Source organism: Pituophis catenifer, unplaced genomic scaffold (assembly GCF_029215685.1).
Source record: "Pituophis catenifer annectens isolate HBS135680 unplaced genomic scaffold, rPitCat1.0.hap2 SCAF_3, whole genome shotgun sequence".
Lineage (NCBI taxonomy): Eukaryota > Metazoa > Chordata > Lepidosauria > Squamata > Colubridae > Pituophis > Pituophis catenifer.
In genome coordinates this window covers 167,767,385-167,788,494 of record NW_027256883.1, presented here as the reverse complement: position 1 = coordinate 167,788,494, position 21,110 = coordinate 167,767,385, and the positions used below count along the sequence as shown (strand labels likewise).

Sequence of the window (21,110 nt, the reverse complement as noted above, 5' to 3'; positions counted from 1 at the left end):
ATGAGTTGATAAAATCAAGTATGGGGACAAGTCTGGGTCAACGCTATTCAACTGACACATTTAATTCTTGTTATTAGTTTTGAAGCATCTTTTTTCCCCACATTGGTTTATAGCTAAGAACTAATGAGTAGCACAAGAGTTGCGGGATACAATATTTTTCTACTAGAGAATGTTCGAGGAAACTCTGTACTTCTTTGTTGCTTTGTTCTGGTTGGTCACAAAGGTGGAGAATTACTTATCTTACATTTATACAGGTATATTGCTTTGAATTCTGTTTGGTCAACCCAGTTTTGGTCTGTTCTCCACAGCCATACATTTCAGCTTAACCCCCACTTTCCTATCCCAAGTGCTTGAGATGTTGGTGGCTTTGCCAAATCAGCTGTATTTACATCTGTTAAACCTTCCCATTGCTCACATAAATGATCAAGGAGTCATGCTTTCTGGCTTCAGTATTTGCTGGAATGGAAAAAAACAGGATGGCAGCTGATAGAAGCAAGCAAAAGATTCTTCTTGCAGAAGTCTCTCCCTGATTCTGTCTCAAGCTGGGCCCCATTATCTTGACGGCTGGCTGCCCATATACAGTATAGGCTTCTGAAAGTTATTTAAAATTATGTGATGGCAGGGAATGGACATTCATTCCTGGATTTTGTGCAGAATAAAGCTTTGTGAGTTGAAGACTGGCTGTCAATCATGACTGGTGATAGAAGAATGCTTCTTGAATTTTGAAAGACGCAAACACAGGTTGGAAAAAAGAATAACCAAGTGGTTTTATGTGTGGCAGTAACCCCTTGCTATCCTATAATGTATTTAATAAAGTAAAGTCAGTTTTTCATTTTTTGCCCAGTCAGAAAATGAACATAAATTGCAACATTAGGACCTTGGCAGAGGTCTTGCTTCCATTGCTATTTCAGTACTCTGAAGTGGTGTTACAGTGGCAAGGATGTATGTGTGTGAGAAATGGAGACAGTGCATGTGTGAAAGTAAGAAAAAGTGAGAATAGATTCCTCCTAGTGCAAAGTTCTCAGTGGGATTACTGGCAAACTAATGAAAATTTCCATGGGAAAATAAGGGACATTCACTGAAGCCTTTGGCTTTGATATTGCCCCTTAATGTACTGGATGCTTCCAAAATCTTGATTTGTGGAAACCAGGCATATGGGTTGAAAATGACAAAACACAGAGCAGACAATACAAGACAGCTTGTTTTTTATCCCCATGAGATGGGGGTATGGGGAGGGGAGGCAGCAAAGAAGTCTTCGGACAGAAACAACCTACCATCCTCGTTTACCAATTACAAAATTTTAAAAAAAAATAAGAAAAGGAAAAAGCTCAACTCCGTTTTTTGTTTTTGTTTTCACATCCCCTCTGTGAATGTCTTTTAAGAGTCATTGGGATGTAAAAAGGGGGGGAAAAGTATGTGCCTTCAGCAGTGGGTAGGCTCATGGAAAGCCTTTTTCTTTGTAGAAGTGCCTTAACTAAGTAATGCTGAAGGTCACCTTGAGGAGGTGGGAGCCATTGCTTTGTCTCTGGGAAATGATGGGCCCTATATGAAGATGAAGGACCCTTAAGACAAGTCTTCCACTGGCAGTTCCTCCTCTAGGTCTCTGTCATCAGGAATCGTCACATTCTGATTGGTAGTTGCCATAAGAGAAACAGGTCTGCTGTCATCTTCTGTCTCAGCTGGTTCTTCCTTCACATGCACTTGATGGCTGGAGAACAAAATTTTGGAGAATCAGGTAGAATTAGAACAAATACAGTAAGAGTCTTCAAGAGATTGGCAAGAGAGGTTTCAGATGGAACTATATAATAGAGGATCAGAGGTTAAAGGGAGTATTTGCTTAGCTGGATAGCAATACTCTTCTGACTCTCATCCAGATCCTAAATATCCAGGTCTCTATATATTTTTAACAAAACAGAAATATTTGTAGCATTTAGTTCAGCTAAGTCAACTATAGAGTACTTCATTGCAATTTTAATCTACGGTCTTCTAGCAGTCTTTTCCAATGGTTAAATTTTTGACATTAAGAAATATATTCCTTTTCTCCATATTTTTTAAACATTGTAAATTAGACCTTTTTGTCAGTACAAGTAATCCAAATACATTTTCCAAGCTGTCTTTTGATGGCTGGACCATAAGTGAAAATATCTACCTGTTAATAATAATAAATAGGGTAATATTCACTTGAGCTGTTAATAGTGTTGTTGACACAAGATAAATAACAAACAAACCTATAACTTGCCACTGTAGGCTGAGGGACAGCTCTGTAATGAAAAAATATATAACTATTTTGAATTGCAAAACTTATCTCAGTATTACTAAGAACCTTGTATGAAAGTCCAGGGCCATCCCTACTTATTGACAAAAATAAGTGGATTGTAATTCATGAAAGCTCACATGATAATGAATGTCTTAGTCTTTACACTGTCTAAATACTTTTTTTTCTTTTTGTTGTAAAAGACTAATATGATTATTTTTTGGAAATCATTAACAACAGAAGTTCTAGATCTATTTCCAGTTTGCATAAACTCTTGAAAAATCCTAAACCGATTCTCTACTAAACTGTAGAGAGATTTAAAGATTTCTGGATCTAGTAATCCTGCTTCTGAAATAGCTTTGTATTAGCACTTCCAAGAAACTTCATTAATTTTCATCAGTATGAAATCTTAATCATCATCAGTTGTTGAAAACCGAAACGTACAATTTATTGACATCGTGGTACCAGGGGATGCCAGAGTCGAAGAAAAAGAACTGGAAAAAATCATGAAATATCGTGACCTGGCCATCGAAACTACATGGCTATGGATGAAACATGCAACAGTGATACCCATTGTCATTGGGGCACTTGGTACCATGTCCAAGAATTTTATAAGATACATCAGCAAATTGCAGCTTCCTGCAATAACACCAGCAGAACTGCAAAAAACTGCACTACATGGAACATTGTACATCTTAAGAAGGTACTTGGTTGATACCTAGGACGCTGGCAGCAACCCGTATCAACCATTAGCACCAGTCAATGGTATTTGTGATGCATTTTTGAATGTTCAGTTGACTGAGTTTCATATTTAATGAATAAAGATGATGATGATGATGATGATGATGATGATGATGATGATGATAATAATAATAATAATAATAATAATAATAATAATAATAATGATAATAATAATAATAATAATATAAAACAATGTTTCTGGGCTTACTTGTACTGCTGTGGTGAAAGCCGTGGGCTATTGCTGCCATTGCTGTTGACTTGTTCTACAGTGCTGCTCACATCATCATGGCCTATGTGCAGCATGCCACTAGTTGAGCTTGTGTTGATCATGGTGGGACTATTCAGAAGAGGAAAGTTGCTTTCAGCCAGAGCTGCCTAAACATAAACAGCAACTGGTATAAGTCCCAAATTCTTAAAGAAATCAAATATGACATGTTTGGAAAACAACCCCAGATATTTATTTACTGAGAAAATGGTTAAACCCTTATACTAACAGTACCTTTATTTTTCAGAAAAAAAACAATAGTTTAGACAAATAAAAATTTATTACTTTATTAAGAATGTTTATTTTTTACCTTCTCATTCAGTAATATCAAATAGGATGGCTTACAAGAAAAAATAGTTCAACATAGATAAGTAAAATATAATTAGAATAGAATAGAGCTGGAAGAGATCTTAGATGTCTTCTAGTCCAACCCCCTGCTCAATCAGATGACCCTATACCATTTCAGACAAGTGTTTGTCCAGTCTCTTCTTAAAAACATCCAGTGATGAAGCACCTGCACCTTCTGACAGCAAGCTGTTCCACTGGTTAATTGTTCTCACTTTTAGGAAGTTTCTCCTTAATTACACGTTGCTTCTCTCCTTGATTTGAAAGCCCCATTGGTTAACCTCAATGGTTTTATTCCTTTATGGTTTTATCCCTTTAAAAATATTGAGGCAAAAACTTTGGTCTGTTTCAAGCAGATATCAGAAATATAAGCTTTCTACCGGTATGTCTGCTGATAGGTTTTTGGTCTGAAGCTTAATTTAATGGGATTCATTAAATAGTTATATGTTATATGATTAAATAGTTATATGATTCATTAAATAGTTATATCTTTGCCTAATAGAAATTATGTCTAAAACATCTACACAGCTAGCCAATGTCAGGACCCAATGCTATCTTTTATTCCAATCTGTTATTCTCCATCAGAAGAGAAAGGTAGCAGACCACAGATCTATTCTGCCATTTTCTGTCATTGATTTCTTCTCACCTTGTTAAAAGTTAGCACTTACCATATTTTTCGCACTATAAGACGTATTTCCCTCCCCCCCAAAAAAGTGAGTGGAAATGTCTGTGCATCTTATAGAGCAAATATTGCAGTGGGGGAGAGGGGTGTTGATGTGGCAACGGTTTGGCACCGCTTGTCACTGCTGCCGTCATTACCACTGCTGCCACCAATCGCTGCCGCCAAACGGCAGCAATCGATGGTGAATGGCAGTGGCGGTCATAGGCAGCAGAGATTCTGCCGCCTAGAACAGCTGATCAGCAGTATTCCAGAAGGCTGATCCAACTGCCAATCAGCTGTTTGGCAGCGAAGACTCTAGCATTCCCCAGCAGCAGCAGCTCAGTTCAGTTGACCGGTGGTAGGTGCAACAGAGTGGAGCCCTGACAAGCCACTTGTTGGGGCTGCGATAACCTGCTGAAGCTGACCAGGTTGTTTGCTGTTTGCTGCAAGGACGCTAGCCAGATGAATACCGGATGGATGCTGGGAGGCAGAGGCAGATTTTTTTTCTTGTTTTCCTCCTCTAAAGCTAATGTGCGTCTTATGTGTGTGTCTTGCAATGTGAAAAATATGGTATATTGTGAAGCAGAACATTAAAAATAAGCAAACATTGCAATGTAACGGAAACAGCAAGAAGGTGGATATTGGAGTGCCAGGGGTGGTGAAGTGGTGTGAGTTATAGTAATCTGGTTCCTCTGATTATCTTGAGGGAAAATACCACATTGAATATTCTGTACTAGAATATAAAATAAACGGAATAATGACTTCAATGATCATTGAAAGAGTTTTGAAGATTTTCTACAATGTAGTACAAGATTCCAATAGAGCAGCAGTTTACTCTGATGGCTTGGAACAACCAACCAAATATTCCCCTAACAAAGATGGCTTGCTGTAATGGAAACAACTGTGCTTCTCCACAAGTCTTACCTGGTAGCTGGCATTAAGTGCTCCATAACTAAGGCCAGAAATCATGTTTTTCACTAAAGTTGGACTCCTGTAAACAAAAGATGCAGCTTTTAACATTCCTGTTAAAAAACAAGAGTAAGGTAACAGAGATGTCTTGGAAAGAACACATTGTTCATCTCCCTCATTGTTTAGCCCTTCCCAGTTCCCATAATTTACAACTCCCATAATACAAAGCCAGCATTTTAAGGAGTATTAGGATATTCCTAGCCTAGCCTTATAATGCAGCTATTTACTCTCAATATATTCTAAGTCCTGCTAGTGTGTGTCTTGTTTTATTTTACATGTTGCCAGACCATTCAGGAAGAACTCTTGGGAAGAGAGGGGAATAAGTAGGTGAAGGTAATTTCTCCCTACTCCTTGCAACATAGACATTATCATTATGGGAATAATTCTGGACATTTTTATTACTTTTTTAAAAAAAACTATTCACCCTGTGTTATGGTTGATGTTTCTCAGCTACTTGTAACACCTAAGGATGTCTCGTACTACTGTATATACAACACCTTTGTGGTAGAAGGCAGATAACAGTTACATAGGCTTGCAGTCTTTCACAGAATAATGTTAGCATGTTTGGGGTAAAATTGAACTCTTATTGAAATTATGTCATACTGGCCAAAATGTAAAAGTTGGCTGACACTTACCATTATCAGGGAATTTTGTATGTGGTAAAACTGTGACTATGGCTAATAATCTTCTCTATCCCCCCCCAAAAAAAACCCCAACCCCATTGAGTCTTGATTAATCAAAGCCATGATAGACACTGGAGATCAATATGTGAGAGTCCATCTGTTGTTGACCATGGCATATAGGAAATTGAAAGACTGTTGAAATGCAGAATGTTTTTGCATTTATCTTTTATACTGTATATGTAAAACTCTAATAAAAATTACACACATACACAAACATACATATGAAATATAGTGAATGGTAGTGGTATAAATTGGTGTAGATTTAGCTGTTAGCTGTGATATAAAAATAGTAATCATATAATAATTAAGCAGAAAGCTACCATTGAAAGACTAATGTTACTTTTTTTCCTGAATCTTAGATATTTAGCTTATTTTTTTAATTATTAGAGATTTTCAAAGTGATTTAATATAAAATTAAAATATTTCTCTTATCTCTATTATTTATATTAGCTCAGTTTTTATGTATAAATATACTTCTAAACACAGCTAAGGGCAAAACAAAAAATGGTTTATCATTATTTAACAACATTTTGTCCACAATAATGGGAAGTTATAGCACTATTGAAATGCTACAAGTGGTTCCTTCTTATTTATGGAATACCATTAGCACCTTTCAGTTATTATCTGGTATCTGCCCTTTGTATCTGTTCATTCTGCCGAAATGCTTCTATGTATTTTTATCAGTGCTACTACATGCTGAGGTGATGTTTGCAGCACAATTCTATGTATTCAAGAAGGGAAGTATACAATTCTTTTGATCATGTAAACTTACAGAGATTAATAGCATGGCTATAGCAATAACATTTGCTATAGCCATGCTATATACAGTCAATGCATATTGAATGTACCAGATACAGTCTCTCTTTTTTATTTCCACCCTGTCTTCTTTTGACTGTTTTTTATTTGACTAAACTCCTCTTCTTCGATACTTGTATAAAGTATCTTTATGACATTCCCAAGGGAACTGTCATAAACCGAGGCAAGACAATCTCTGAAACATTTAGTGAGAAGGGTCTGATGTCAATAGGGGATATTTACATTTTCACACATTTATATACACATGGAGTATGAAAGTGAACAGACAGCCAAATGATTATAAAATCATTGAATAGTGTGCTGTGCTTCAGTTCACTCAAAGAAGCTGACATGTCAACATGAGCATTAGTTATTAAAGCAAAAGTTAAAACATATTCTAAAAAAGCCTAAATGCATAATGAAGTCATCAAGGATGCAATAATCATACAAGCCTCTCAGTCACCTCTTTTCCTGGGTCATTTGGTGGGAGTTATATTGGGGTTAAATACCTATTTCAAAAATATACTACTAGCTTACGAATATACAGCTCATAATATATCAGTGGTGGCCTAGATACTTTTTAGAAGCATTCAAGAAGGCTACGAATGACTAATAGTTATGACAGATATATATTGGTGTGAGATCCAATGCTCCTATTCCAGAGTTAACATGCACTTCCCATCCGCATGTACTCTGGACTTTGCATATTCCCAACTATTCTCATATCTCAGCAGATGGCATCATTGGCTTGTCTGTGTTCAGAAACTAAGCAGAGTAAATTTGAAATCACCAGAAAATAACATAAGTATGGGCCAGTTTCAGGACTAAATGCTAGAAAACAATATTACAGCAAACTATTTGTGTTTTGTGTGTTGTGTTTATTTACTCACCAAGTGTCATACTCAAGGCCACCTTTACTTTTTCAAAATTGTTCTCAGATTGAACCATAACACTCCTCTTCCCAAAGAAGCTACCCGACAAGCTATCAGACATACCCGGTCATCTTTGGTGGCCTTCTCTTTTGGTACTCATGTTCATCTACTGTCCACACTGCTCCCTTGACATTTTCCACTCGCACAAAGCACTTATGCAGGCTCAAGTTGTGGCGTACAGCATTCTACAAGCAGGGTAGAGAGAAAAACAGAATATTGCCAAAGTAGAGGAAGATCTTCCATTTAACAGTTCCTCTCCAATGAAAATTTCCAATCAATTTTTCTGTTACTAAACATGGCCTCCTACAGAGCTGTCATCAGCAAAATTATATCTATATTCTTAACAACTCCATATAGAATATTTCTAAGGAAGGACTGGTTCCAGTTTATCATTTATTTATTTATTTATTTATTTATTTATTTATTTATTTATTTATTTATTTATTTATTTATTATTGCGATTTATATGCCGCCTTTCTCCCTAGGGACTCAAGGCGGCTTACAAAATGATATACTGAAAACAACATATAGTAATTATTGTAGCAGATGGGATTTCGTTGAATTCTCTTTATTCAAATGTCCTATAATATTACTCATTTATACCTCTTGATCTGTATGAAATCTTTGCTCCTAAACATTAACAATCCCAGTTAATACATGTCATAACACAGACATACTCATGGACTATCCTGAAGAAATTCAAGAGTTATGAGATCTGAACTGCATGAAATAGAACGTCAGTAACAGGAAAAAAAAAATATGATCACTAGTTACATGAGACACCACTGCAATGAGATCAAGTACCTACAGCCACTTGAAAAAGACTATTACTTAGAGATACAAAAGGAAGGGATTACTGAATGACAACTTCAATCCAGGTTTCCTGAAAGTCAGTGGACTTCATCAACTGGCCAACCACTCTTTCTTAAACTCTAAAACATCTAGTAATAAAACTTCCATAGAAAAATCATGTGTTGCAATCTAATTTTTAATGGATTTTTTAAATTATTGTTATTGTTTTTCTTTCCTTAACAATCAACAATATTCACTGGGTTTCCACAAACCATCCTACATATTTCTTTACTATCGGCTAAATTAGGGGAAAAAGAAGGAGAGGAAAAGTAAGCTCAGATATTGCAATGAATTTCTATTGTCATCTTTCTGAAACCCCGAGTTCTCCTTCCTTTTTCACAGCACGTCCCTCCTCTTTATTCTCCCATCTTTACATTTCTAAATGTAAAAATAAAGAAAATGCACGTACACAGGCAGTGTTGCCCTGAGAGCTACTAGCTCCTTCTCCCCCCCCCCCCCGTCGCTCCCTGCCATTTGCTACTGCCCCTATTTCATTACCAATTTTAATTTGCCTCTAATTAAATCCTGTGTATTTTTCCGACTCACTTGCTAATCCATGAGGGAGGCAGGAGGCTGGAGTGGAATCTCTCCGAGCTATAATTACAAAGGGCCTAATCACGTTGGGGCTCTGCCTTTGAATAAATTTCCTTGCATTAAGGTTCTCAGATTCTCTGCCTTGCAAATGAGAATGACCCCAATTTCAGGATGTTGGCCTCAGAGGATTTTTTTTTTTATTTCGAGCCCTGATTCGTGATGAGAGACTAATTCGTTACGCTAAAACATTAACAGCAATTTAAAAGGTCGAATGGGGGCCGTATAAACAAAAGAGCTGGCCAAGACAACAAGGCAAAAGCGAGAGATGGGAAACAATCCCCCCACCTTAGAAATGTTACAGTTCTTGGAAACTCAATGAATTAGAGTTTTTCCTTCAATTTTGGACACTGTTTATTTTTCAAGGTCCTCTCTCCACTTAGTTATCCAATTGTAATTATGCAGTTGTTCCTCCTCAATGCCTCTGTTCCCCAAATTTAGAAAGGAAGGCCTTTTTATTTTTGTTATAAAGGGCATTTTTGTCATAAATGTCTGTAACCACATTAACGTTTGATATTGCTGACACATCACTTGATCAGCAAAGGAATTTAGCATTAGGGAAAACTTCTTTCTTGGGGCTGAAAAAGACCACACTGACTGACAAAAGGGTAAGAGCAAGTTCTCATACTGGCATGCCTATGACAAATTTAATATATATATATATATATATGAGATTATAGAAATAATGCAGACAAAGGTTTAACATAGACTAAGACTATGATGTATTTTTTAATTCATCTATATATCAAAGAAAATCAGAAATCATTCTTTTTTTTTAGTTTTATTTTTTCCTTTTGCACTTCAATATTCTTTCTTGACTTTTTTCTCTTTTTAAAACCTTTTTTCTTGTCTGTTTATCTTTTTTAATTTTTTGTTTTTAAAAATCAATAAAATTATTTAAAAGAAAGAAAGAAAAAGAAAAAGCTTGCACTTGACTTTGCTTTGCTATTTCTTGGACCAGGTGACCAAAATTTCAGGCAGCTAAAGAATTTGTCAATAGCTTCAATCATCGCCACTGAACACTTCCAAATTGTGGGGACTCCGTGTTTCCTTGGGGCAGCTGTGCGGAACTTCCGCAATAGCTTCAGAGAATCTGCAAGGTATATTGGTTTGAAAATAGTAAAACAAGTTGCAACCTAATAAAATGGTTTTCCTAATTGCTTTGCTGGTGTTAATACAGAAACCCAAATGGTATTTGTTCTCCTGCATATTTTTCAACGACATTTTCACTTCACTTTCTGTGGCATTGATGGTGCATGGCTATAGTGTGAGGTTCAGATAAATACTAAATACAGTTTGGTGGATTATCTGTAACCAGAATAGCCTCACTGAAGATTACCTGTAATATATATCTCACAAATAGTGGGACAGGATGCATCTGTGTGTAAGAAAGCAAGAAGTGAGTTGAAGAGGGCAGGAAAAGAATAATGAAAATGATAAAACTTAGGAATTCCATTTCAGATAAGAATTGAATCTGTATCTCTACACAATTCCAACACTGAAATCAAAGATATGTTAGGCGCGCTCTGTAAAAATTCTGTTGCCATATTTGATATCTGGTTGGAATACATAGCTGGAAAACAAATGATGGATTTTTCCTATGGCTCACAAGAATGACAATGCATTTGGAAATATACTTCCCACTTCTCAAGGTAGGGTTGTGATTTTCTTATTGGGACAGTACCCTGCGCACATTTGTTTCCCGACTAGACAACTGACCAAATACTATGATTTAAAAGTGAGTCTTGTTCTTCTGGGAATCAGAGGTCTAAATCCAAACCTAGATTTGATTTAGCATCAGTGTGCTATTTTATTGCTTTTGCCCACCTCCTGTAAACAGAAGGGTGACATTATCTTATTTTGTATACTAGTAAGAAATGTAATAGTAACATAGTGACTGTGATTTATTATTGGTCCCCTTTTGTTCTATGCTATTTTCACATCTTTCTGGAATTTTTTTTTTTTTACAAGAATGTTCTGTTCAAATTTAGAAGCATAATTTTGTATCACAATGCCAATCTGATGGCTGACACAACTTGATTTCTGAAGGATCCTCAACTTTTTAGCATTTTGGAACTTACCATCTTTTATTCCTGTTTATCTTCCCACCAGTGGGTGGTAGCAGGGTTCTGTCAAGCACATCTTGGGTTTTTTTTTTTTTTTTGCTTCAATTCTGTGACTCTCTGCTCTAGGGAGGCCTTCTTGCCTGATTTTATGCAGCTTTTGTATTTTTACAGAGTATTTGTCTAATATCAGCCTTGGCTGCTCTGTTTGTTTCTTATCTTTGCCTTTTCTAATGATGTTTGCTTTATGCCTCTGGCCCAGCCGGTCTCTCCAGCTCAAATCCCAGCCATTTAGTATCTCCCTCAGCTCCTTACCATGTGTGCTGCTGTTGTCATATCATTGAAAGCCTCCTCACACCTGTCTCTTTATAGGCACTGGGCACTTTACCTCTTGGCACCTGTTTACTTCGCATTTGCCCAGCTTCTATTAAAAGAATACTTCAAAGTGCTATAGAAGGATATCTAAATGTTATCATCATTAAAACATTGAAACACTTTCTTTGTGTCACACGAAATATATACTTGCAGGAAAAAAAGCATGTCCTGGTGTTAAAATCTCTGTTCTACTCATTATTCCTTGGAAAGAAAAAAAAGACACTTTGTTTTAATTCTTCCAATGAAAAAGAAAAGCATATCTAGAACTTCCTGTGATAACTAAACAGCCATGTTGGAAGACAACTCATAAAAATAATTTAAAAGGTGTTTTTCACAGGCAGGGGCTTTAAAGTATCATTCTTCAATTTGCAATAACATTTTTTTTCTAATATAGACAGGATGGCTTAAATGTTTGTATCAATAGAGAACACAAAAAAGATGGACAACTTTTTATCCACCCCACTTCCTGCAAAGGTATAAACACAAACATTTGGATGTCCATTTTCTATCCTCACCTCACTAGTTCTAAACGGGAGTCTGTCTGACATTTTTCCAGCACTCCCCTCCTCACCCCATTTTCTCCAATGGAGCTCCACTTGCAATATGCATAGTATATGATCTGTTTAGTTTAGTTTAGTAGGTACAACCAAAGTGTTTGTACTTGTAGTTTTTGAACCAAACCATTAGAGGGAGTTGATGATTGGTCAATCTTTACACTAGTTTGTTTCAACTTTCAGTTCACAGATACCTATTCTGATTAACAATGTGGTTTTTGCTTCAAAGTAAGGAATGAAAATAAAAGTGTCATCTAACCACATCTTGACTCAGATCTGTCCCTATCATAAAAAACAAATATCCCAATAGCACTTGCTAAAAGGGTGATGCACTTGACCTTAGTACAACAGTCTAAATGTAATTTTTACATGTCTATACTCAAAGAAAAGCAGCAGTAGCATTCATTATATTAGTACATATTATTTATTAATTATTTTTTGTATGAATTTTAAAACTTACAGAACACAATTTCCTTGTCAGAACATGGGTAAAACTTAAAACACTATAGGTCAGAGGTGTTAAACTTGATTTCAGTGAGGGCTGCATAGGGATTATGTTTGACCTCGGGGGGGGGGGGCTGGCACCATGGTGGGTGTGAAACGGAACTCGTGTCAGGGGCACCTGTGGTGGTCAAGTGGTAAGGCTGGACTTCTCTGAGACTCTCCCTCACTTTCATTATAATCTTTCTTCCTTCCCTTCCCTTCCTTTTCTTCTTTTTCCTTCCCTCTTCATTCTCCTTTCTTCTTCCTTCCCCTTTCCTTATTTTTCCTTCCTTGTTCTCTTCCTATTTTTCCTTCTTTTTCTTTGTCTTTCCTCTTTCCCTTTCTCCTTTCCTGCCCCTTCTTGCGTGCTCAGATGGAAAAGGGGGAACATTCTCCTTTTGTTTTGAGTTTGTTTTGATAGCGCTCTGCCAGTGAAAACGGAGCCTGGGGTGCTGCACATGCCCCTCTCTGCACTCCATTTTCGCTGGCAGAGTAACCTCAGGCCGGTCCTTTACTGTTTCCAGGCCGGCCCTGCTGGCCAGATCTAAGCACTCCACGAGCCGGATCTGGCCCGCGGGCCTTCAGTTTGACACTCCTGCTGTAGGTGGTATGGGTCTTCCTCCACCCTCAGGCCCTCTACTAGAAGCCTGAGAGTTTGAAAGTACCTTCGTTGTTCCTAACACTGCACTCTTCTGGACAGGAAGATCTGATGTTGTTCCTGGAATCTGTTGGAGCCACTTAGAAGTCACAGCACTGAGTGCTCCTATCACCACTGAGACAACTTTGGTCTTTATTTTCCACATCCTCTCTAATTCCTTCTTCAGGCCTGATGTTGCTCTCACTTGATAATACGCCCACCAAGCAATGTCACGCCCACCAAGCCACATCCACAGAACTGGTAGTAAAATTTTTTGAAACCCATCACTGATATAGCTTAACCCAACACATAAATTTAGTTAATAGTGGTACCGTCCTGTTTAGAAATTCATAGTTGAGTATGATGTGTGATGCCAGTCTTAAGCAAACATATTACTGACTGTATCCATAAAATCCAAAGCAGACTTGGTGAATTAGTCATGATTGTTCTAAGTCCCAGAATATAGTCTCACTATGAATACTCACAAATAAATAAAAAGTCAAGAGGCTATTGAGTAGATAGTCACTGGTGATCTATCACCAGTGCTGTTTTCACACCACAACTCCATGAGAGAGTGTGTGTGTGTGTTTGTGTGTGTGTGTGTGTGTGTGTGTGTGTGTGTGTGTGTGTGTGCCAAACTCCCCCCCAATAACAACCTATGCACAGGCATTCACTTTTTAAAAATTATTTACCTGAGATGCAAGTAATAAATATGAAAATTCATATCTACAAATATTCTAGACAGGGAATGAAATGAATATATTACAGTTTTTTATGTTCCTTGTTGGGGAGAGGAGAGATTGTTTAAGAAAAACTAGTTTTAAAAAGTTAGGAAATGGCAGGTTAGGATAATGGAACTTAATGACAGTTCCCTTTCTTTGACATCATCTTTCAAACAAAGGGATAACATGTCACTATCAAATCAACTAACTTGGAAGGAAGATGCAAAGGTACAAAGGTGTACCAAGTTTTCCTCATAAAATGCAGCACACCTCATTTTCAGCTGGGATTCAATTTAATTAATATAGAATCACCTATTTCCTCATTAGTAACAGAATGATTTGTAATCTTGGTGGCAAGTTCAGTGATCGGTTTGCATTTTAAACATCTATGAATGGTTAGCAGTAAGAATGGTTAGCAGTAAGAACTGCTAACCATTCATAGACCAAAAGCTAATTAAGAATAGTAAGTAGTCACTTATGCAGCAAAAATTGATATACCAAAGAAATGAAAACTATGAACAATGGAAAATGCACCACACAAAAAGACTAAGTATTTCATCAGAAATAGTTGATAGCCCACTGTGAGTCAGATACTGAAAGACAAAAAATTCATGAATTTGTTTGTGCTAAAATTAACAAGTTGATGCTTTCTTCTTCAAACATTCCTGAAATGGGAACCAATACCCACCCACTCAAAACAGGCCAAAGATATGATCCACTCAAAGTCAAGCAACAGGAGAGCAATATAGAGTACCCATTACCTTTTTCACCTGAATGTGAATGTGTCTTTTTAAAAGGCAACCCAAAAAATGCCTCAGATTCTGCTGCATATCATCCGAGTGATAGACAATGAGGCAAATTGTACAAGATTGGGGCACAGAGAACCTTAAATGAGACGAGAAACATGAGCAGCCACTCTGGAGCTTCTCTCTCCTTTCAGTAAGAAAAGGAAAGGTAACTGTAGAAATGACGAGAAGGAAATGCAGATCCCTCTTTGCAACTCAAAATTACAGAGAGCCACTTTTTTATTTTTATTAACTTAGAGGAATGCTTAACTATATTATTCACAGACATTTGCTTCTTCATCAGTTTGATGTTTATTTCTGAACAATATATCAGCCAGCTGCACATTTTGTCCCATTACCCAACAGTCTTCTGCTTGCCTACTTACTCTAGATTATTCTAATTCAAGACTTTTTATTCCCCTCACCCACCAACCCAGCAATCTTTTGTTAACCCATCCAGCAGCACTTTTTAAAGTCTGCATCTCTATCACCAGCCTTGCTTCTAATTTTCATATCTGTGACCTTACCCTTTCCTTTGTGCATCTCTACAATACTCTCTACTCATAGGTTACATATGGTCTTCAGCCTTCATTTTTGGGGCCTCATAATTAGGTTGCATTGGCAAATTTCACAATAAAATTTTCAGTGGCATGAACTGTACTAGTTTTGTGATTAAAATGAAGATGAAAGTAGATGCTATAATCACTGTGACCCTTAAGAACCCACCAAAATTTCCATTTTCAAAAAATAGGCAAAGGACATTTGTCTTGTCTGTGTGCAAATTTCTTCTTTGGAACATAAAATCTCATATATATGCCTTTGTAAATGTGTGGGGGTAGGGAATCCCCCCGTTTATGTGTATTTTAGCCTTTATCATCCTTAACTGATTCTAGATATGAACCATCCTTTTTAACTACCAAGTATGGCAGGGAGTTTATTCATTTTTAAGACCAAGGAGAAAAATGAAGAGTTTAAATTACCTCTTTTTCTCTGTAAGTCACGCTCACATTCAAATTAAAAAAATGAAGTGATAATTTGTATACAGTTAGGACCAACAATTAGATTTTTAAAAATCTATCGAAGCTTATAGATGACTAGCAGACAGGATATGGTAAATCATTTGGATCAGGGCTGTCAAACTCATGGCCCGTGGGCCTGATGCGTCATGTGCTGGCCACACCCATGCCTGGTTTACCGAAGGGGAAAAAGTCACGATACATCACATGATGATGCCATGATGACGTGAGTTTGATACCCCTGACGTGATGAATATTTTTGTGGAACAATTAGCTACCACATATTTTAAGAATTTTGTTCATGCTTTTCGAAAAGTATTTATTTTCTATAACCTAATTCTTAAATCATATAACATAAATCTTAAGTCATATGTATTATAACATAAAATCCAGATAGGTCAATCTGGATGGCACAATAACTCTACACCTTTTAAGTTTGACAGCTTATCTGACAACTGAAGCATCAGTATCTTCTTTTGTAGGTTATGGATAAGAGGAAAAAAACAATTTATTCATTTATTCATTAAAGGATGGAAAGGATCTAAGAGATATATATGTTTGGTGAGTATTATTATTTCTATATTCTATATTATGTGCACTGATGTTATTAAGTTGGGTAATTAAATGTCGGCAAGTAAACCAAGGTGAGAGAATACTAAGAACTCCGTAGTTCAACCCTGAGCTACATACATTCTCTTCTAACTGAATGTCTATACTTATCTAATATGGGAATGGACAACGTGTGTTCCTCAAATGTTCTGATTCACAATTCCCAAGATTACTCAAAATTGGCTGAGCTACTGAGAACTGTTGTTAAGCATCATCTTGAGTTCCATAAGTTCCCTACTCCTGAATACGTCTTTTTCATAAATTAATAATTCAAACATATTCAGTATGCAACAAGGTTGTTTAAATTCATTTGTCAAGAATTCTGTTACTGCAATCTTTAATTCACACAACAACAACAATTTCAAACATGCAAAGGTCTATGTAGTTAGGCTTCTACTCATTGAGACTTCCCTGAAAGATTAAAGTCTGTAGGTCAGTGTTCAAAGGCTGCCCTGCAAGTAGATGTATACATCTTTTATATGGATATTTGGATGGGATGACTAGGAAAGTTGGATAGTACTGAAATGAATCAAGTGAAGTGATCAAGTAGAATCTTTTTCATGCAATTCATTCATGAAGGAGGATATATTGCACAAGACATTTTACGGATCTGTATGAAAGAGAAGACCCCCCCCCAACAATAGGGCAGCTTGCTTATTTTTGGCTTTTTACCTTGGGCTGATTCACTTCAAAAGCTAAATGTCTATGGAAAAGCACCTTTGGGACCTCAAAAGCTAGTTTGAAATTCAGATGAACTGTAGGTATAGTAAATAATATTTCCCATATAGTTATTAAATAATATTGCATGTAAGTGAAACAGAGGCTTAAGTTCCCATTTTTAAATCAACATCACTTGGAACAACAATTGTTCTTTCATTCCTACAATAATTTGAAATTATTTCATTCTACAAAATGGATTTTAAATTTGTTTTAATACCATACTTACATATAACATAAAAAATAAATGGCAATAACATCAGAAATAGTACTACACTGTTGCATCTGCCTATATAGCATATAGGAATGCCAGTAAGAATACTCTTAATTCTTGTTAACAGAAACTATAAGGAAAACATAAAAGCACAAGACTATACACAGCTGATATCATTGCTAAAGACATCACATGCTGCTTGTGAATTTCACAGCGGTTGTATTCCCTGAAGCACTTTCATATCTGGTGTTTTCAGAACATGATTATAGCATAACATAAGCTATTACAGCTAAAATTTGTTGTATTGTAAATAATTACATAGTAGGAAAAATTCTTCCTCTGGCAGGTGAATTGACTAGGTGTCAGCTAATAATTGTTTTCTAGACTCCAACAACCAAGAATATATAATTCTTGAACAAGCAGAAATGAAAATTCTTTAAGGCCTCTATATTATACTTGAATAGGTTAACCATCTGCCACCATCTATGGGTAAAGCTCTGTGATGTGGTCAGTCCCAATATTAGAGCTTTCAGCAATTTGTTATATGAGCCCAATATTGTACAATGCTTACATTAACCACAGGAAGGGTTCCTTTTCTCAAATAAAGAAAAAGGACGAGAAAGTATAGATGCAGATGACTAGCAAGATCCAGGGCTTTCAGAGAAGTTGAACTCCCTGTGTAATTAAATCAGAAGTCTTTCTATTAGGACAGGCTTGCAAAAACTAAAGTCAGCCAGCCAATTGCAACAGTAAGTGTAACTCCTTTCTCTAACATGCCACAAATTCCCCCATCCCAAATCAGAACATCAGAATATTGACAGCAGTATTTCCCCAACACTCTGCCGACAGAAAATTTGCAGCTTTTCTACACATTTTTCAGATATATGCTTTGTATTCTTAAGATGGCATATAGCAAATAATTTGGCATGCTATAAAATGTAAATTTTAAAAGGGACCCGGTGGCTCAGTGGCTAAGACGCTGAACTTGTTGATCGAAAGGTCGGCAGTTCAGAGGTTTGAATCCCTAGTGCTGTGTAATGGGCTGAGCTCCCGTTGTCCCAGCTTCTGCCAACCTAGCAGTTTGAAAGCACGTAAAAAATGCAAGTAGAAAAAATAGAGGGAACACCTTTAGTGCGAAGGTAACAGCGTTCCGTGCACTTTTGGCATTTAGTCATGCCGGCCACATGATCACAAAGATGTCTTCGGACAGCACTGGCTCTTTGGCTTTGAAACAGAGAGGCGCGCCACCCCCTAGAGTCGGGAACAACTAGCACATATGTACGAGGGGAACTTTTACCTTTACCTTAAAATGTAAATGTGTATCAGAAATTTTAATATGCCTACAAGGTAAACTGAGCTTTACATTCCAATGACATATGAGGTTTAATAAAGTTATTAAAACTCTTGAGCCAAGCTGGACTTTGATTACATGGATGGATATAACTGTGCAGGTTTTTTTGCCACAGCATGGAAGTGATTTGCTATTGCTTACCTCTGAGATAGCTTTGAACTTCTCAGCCTGGCTCAGAGCCCTGGTGTTTTTTCTGGTGGTCTACTGTTTTGAGTATTAATTCCCACCTTGCTTAGTTTCTCTGCCCAGATGAGATGCTGCCATCTGCTCATCTGAAAACCTAAGTTGGTTACCAAAGGCCTTTGCTGAACTGCTCTAAAGGGGAAGCTTTACCTGTATTCATTGAGGTGCAGGAGGACAAAGAGACACTGTACATGGGGATTGAAGAGAGAAAGAAGGGTCTGTTGTTGTGAAGGGAAACAAGAAAAATGAGCTACAAATTGAACTGTCCAGACTCGAGGCAGTTCAATCTGTATGTTACAGACCTCATATGTTTAATGCATGGTTTGGGTATGTGTTATGGTGTAGAAATAGAAAAATGGGCTACTGAACTTGAAGGCACAGTTAAAACTGTGTAATTGAATAAAGATACATGAAAATAATAGAAGACTTGGATAGAGGAATTTGCCATGCTTTTGATTTGGTATCTTCATGTCACAAAAAAAAAACCATGAGGAAATAGGATTGCAAAGGTGAAAGACTGTTCTTTTATATGCAGACATGTTTTGCATGACAACTTGCCATGGCCACCTTTCTGCGGCCAGCTCAACACAGCCAATTTGCCATGGCCAATTTGCTTGGTCAACTCATCAGACAATTCAACAATTCAAATTAATTATTTACAATAATTTAAACATTATTTTAATTTTTATTATTCACATTTCATTTTGTTGCTCCTTTTGCATACATTCTTTAATGATTTTATTCCACCATTTCTTTGATAGTAGTGTAACTCTTGCCCTGTGGCGAGTTGTCCTGCAGCGAATTGGCCATGGTGAATTGGTCATGGCAAGTTGTGATAGACCCATTTTACAGGTAGTCCTTGACTTACAATTTGCAACTTTAGTGACCAAAGTTACAATGACACTGAAAAAAGTGATGTATGACTGTTTTTCACACAACTGTTTCAGCATCCCCACAATCATGTGATCAAAATTCAGATACTTGGCATCTGGCGTGTATTTATAATGGTTACAGAGTGCTGGGTCACCTTTTACAACTTTCTAAAAAGCAAGTAAATAGGGAAGCCAGATTCACTTAACTCTGTTACTAATTTAACAACTGCACTGCTTCATTTAACAACTGTGGCAACAAAGGTTATAAATTGGAGCAGATCTCACTTAACAATAGTCTCTATTCATAACAAATTTTGGGCTCAATTGTGGTTGTAAAGACTATCTATATAGAAAATCTATTATAGTGATTATGTAACTTGTCTAAAACATGTTCTACACAGTGAGGAATTAGCAATTTGAATATTATATGTGCTCCTGGAATAAAATGACTCAAAATGCACACCGCTATGTTTAGGTTTAGAAGTTTATGTAAAGATTTTGTGTTAGTTGCAGTCCTACATTTGGCAGTTTCATATTTAATCTTAAAAATAATCATGCATAAATCTTATAATCGTACATACATTTATAAGAAGGAAAGAAGGTAGGAAATGACTTCTTCCTTTCTTTTCTGAAACCTTACAATTCATCTTCTGAAAAAAAAACTATTCACAAACATTCCACACCATAAACAAAAAGAATGCTTCAAGAAGCAAGTTTGACCAGTAATTTTTAACTAGTACAAACAAAATTGCTTTTCCCTGGAAACAAGAAGTATCTTAAGAAGAAGTTATCCTCTGCCCGCCCTCTGAAATCTCATAATGGGTTATTTCATGGATCCTCTCAAAGCATAAGTTGGACTAGAGGGCAGCTGCCTTCTCCAACAAACTTCACTGGCAAGTTCAAATTTCCATGGTCCCTCTTGGATTGATCCAAATCAACTCACTTCCCACAAGAGCCTAATGCCATGACCTCCTTTTCATTCTCAGAGTAATTTGCTGCTCTCAGACTTGTGTTTGCTTAACAAGCAGCAAGTTCTGCTTGGCCGTTATCAAAGTCTGACGGCTACACAATAACTCTGGCTTCCCGTCTAAGGGAATGATTGTATCAGGGCCTGAGTGTGACACTGGCAGAATTATGTCATGTCTGGAGGATGGAATCTTATCGGGGCTTTGTCTGAAAGGCAAAGATGCCCAGCTGCAGGAACATGACACCCCTCCTCTGCTCTGGAGACAACCCTCTGCTTTTCTCCCCTCCCTCCTCATTTTTGCATCCCAAAAAGAACTAGTCTCTTCTATTTCCAGATATCACTGAAGCAAGGAAGGGCAAATAGATTCAGAGACAGAGGTTATTAACAGGTCAAAATACAAATTAAAAATGGAAATTGAGTACTATTTCACATGAAGAAAAATACACACACACACAGACACTGCACACGAACTTC

At 36.9% G+C, this 21,110-nt stretch overlaps 1 protein-coding gene across 4 annotated transcripts in view; it reads right to left on the bottom strand.

The window, feature by feature from the left end:
• Window positions 1-1,183: 1,183 nt before the first annotated feature.
• FOXP4 (forkhead box P4) overlaps window positions 1,184-21,110 on the bottom strand; it is a 170,780-nt gene continuing 150,853 nt past the window's right edge. For all 4 annotated transcript variants that reach the window (XM_070941510.1, XM_070941509.1, XM_070941511.1 and 1 more), the window contains 4 exons: window positions 7,709-7,830; window positions 5,191-5,257; window positions 3,204-3,370; window positions 1,184-1,708 (listed from right to left, as the gene is read on the bottom strand). In XM_070941510.1, the coding sequence (XP_070797611.1) occupies window positions 1,564-1,708; window positions 3,204-3,370; window positions 5,191-5,257; window positions 7,709-7,830 (501 nt within the window). In that variant the 3' untranslated portion in view covers window positions 1,184-1,563. The remainder of the gene's footprint in view (window positions 1,709-3,203; window positions 3,371-5,190; window positions 5,258-7,708; window positions 7,831-21,110) is intronic.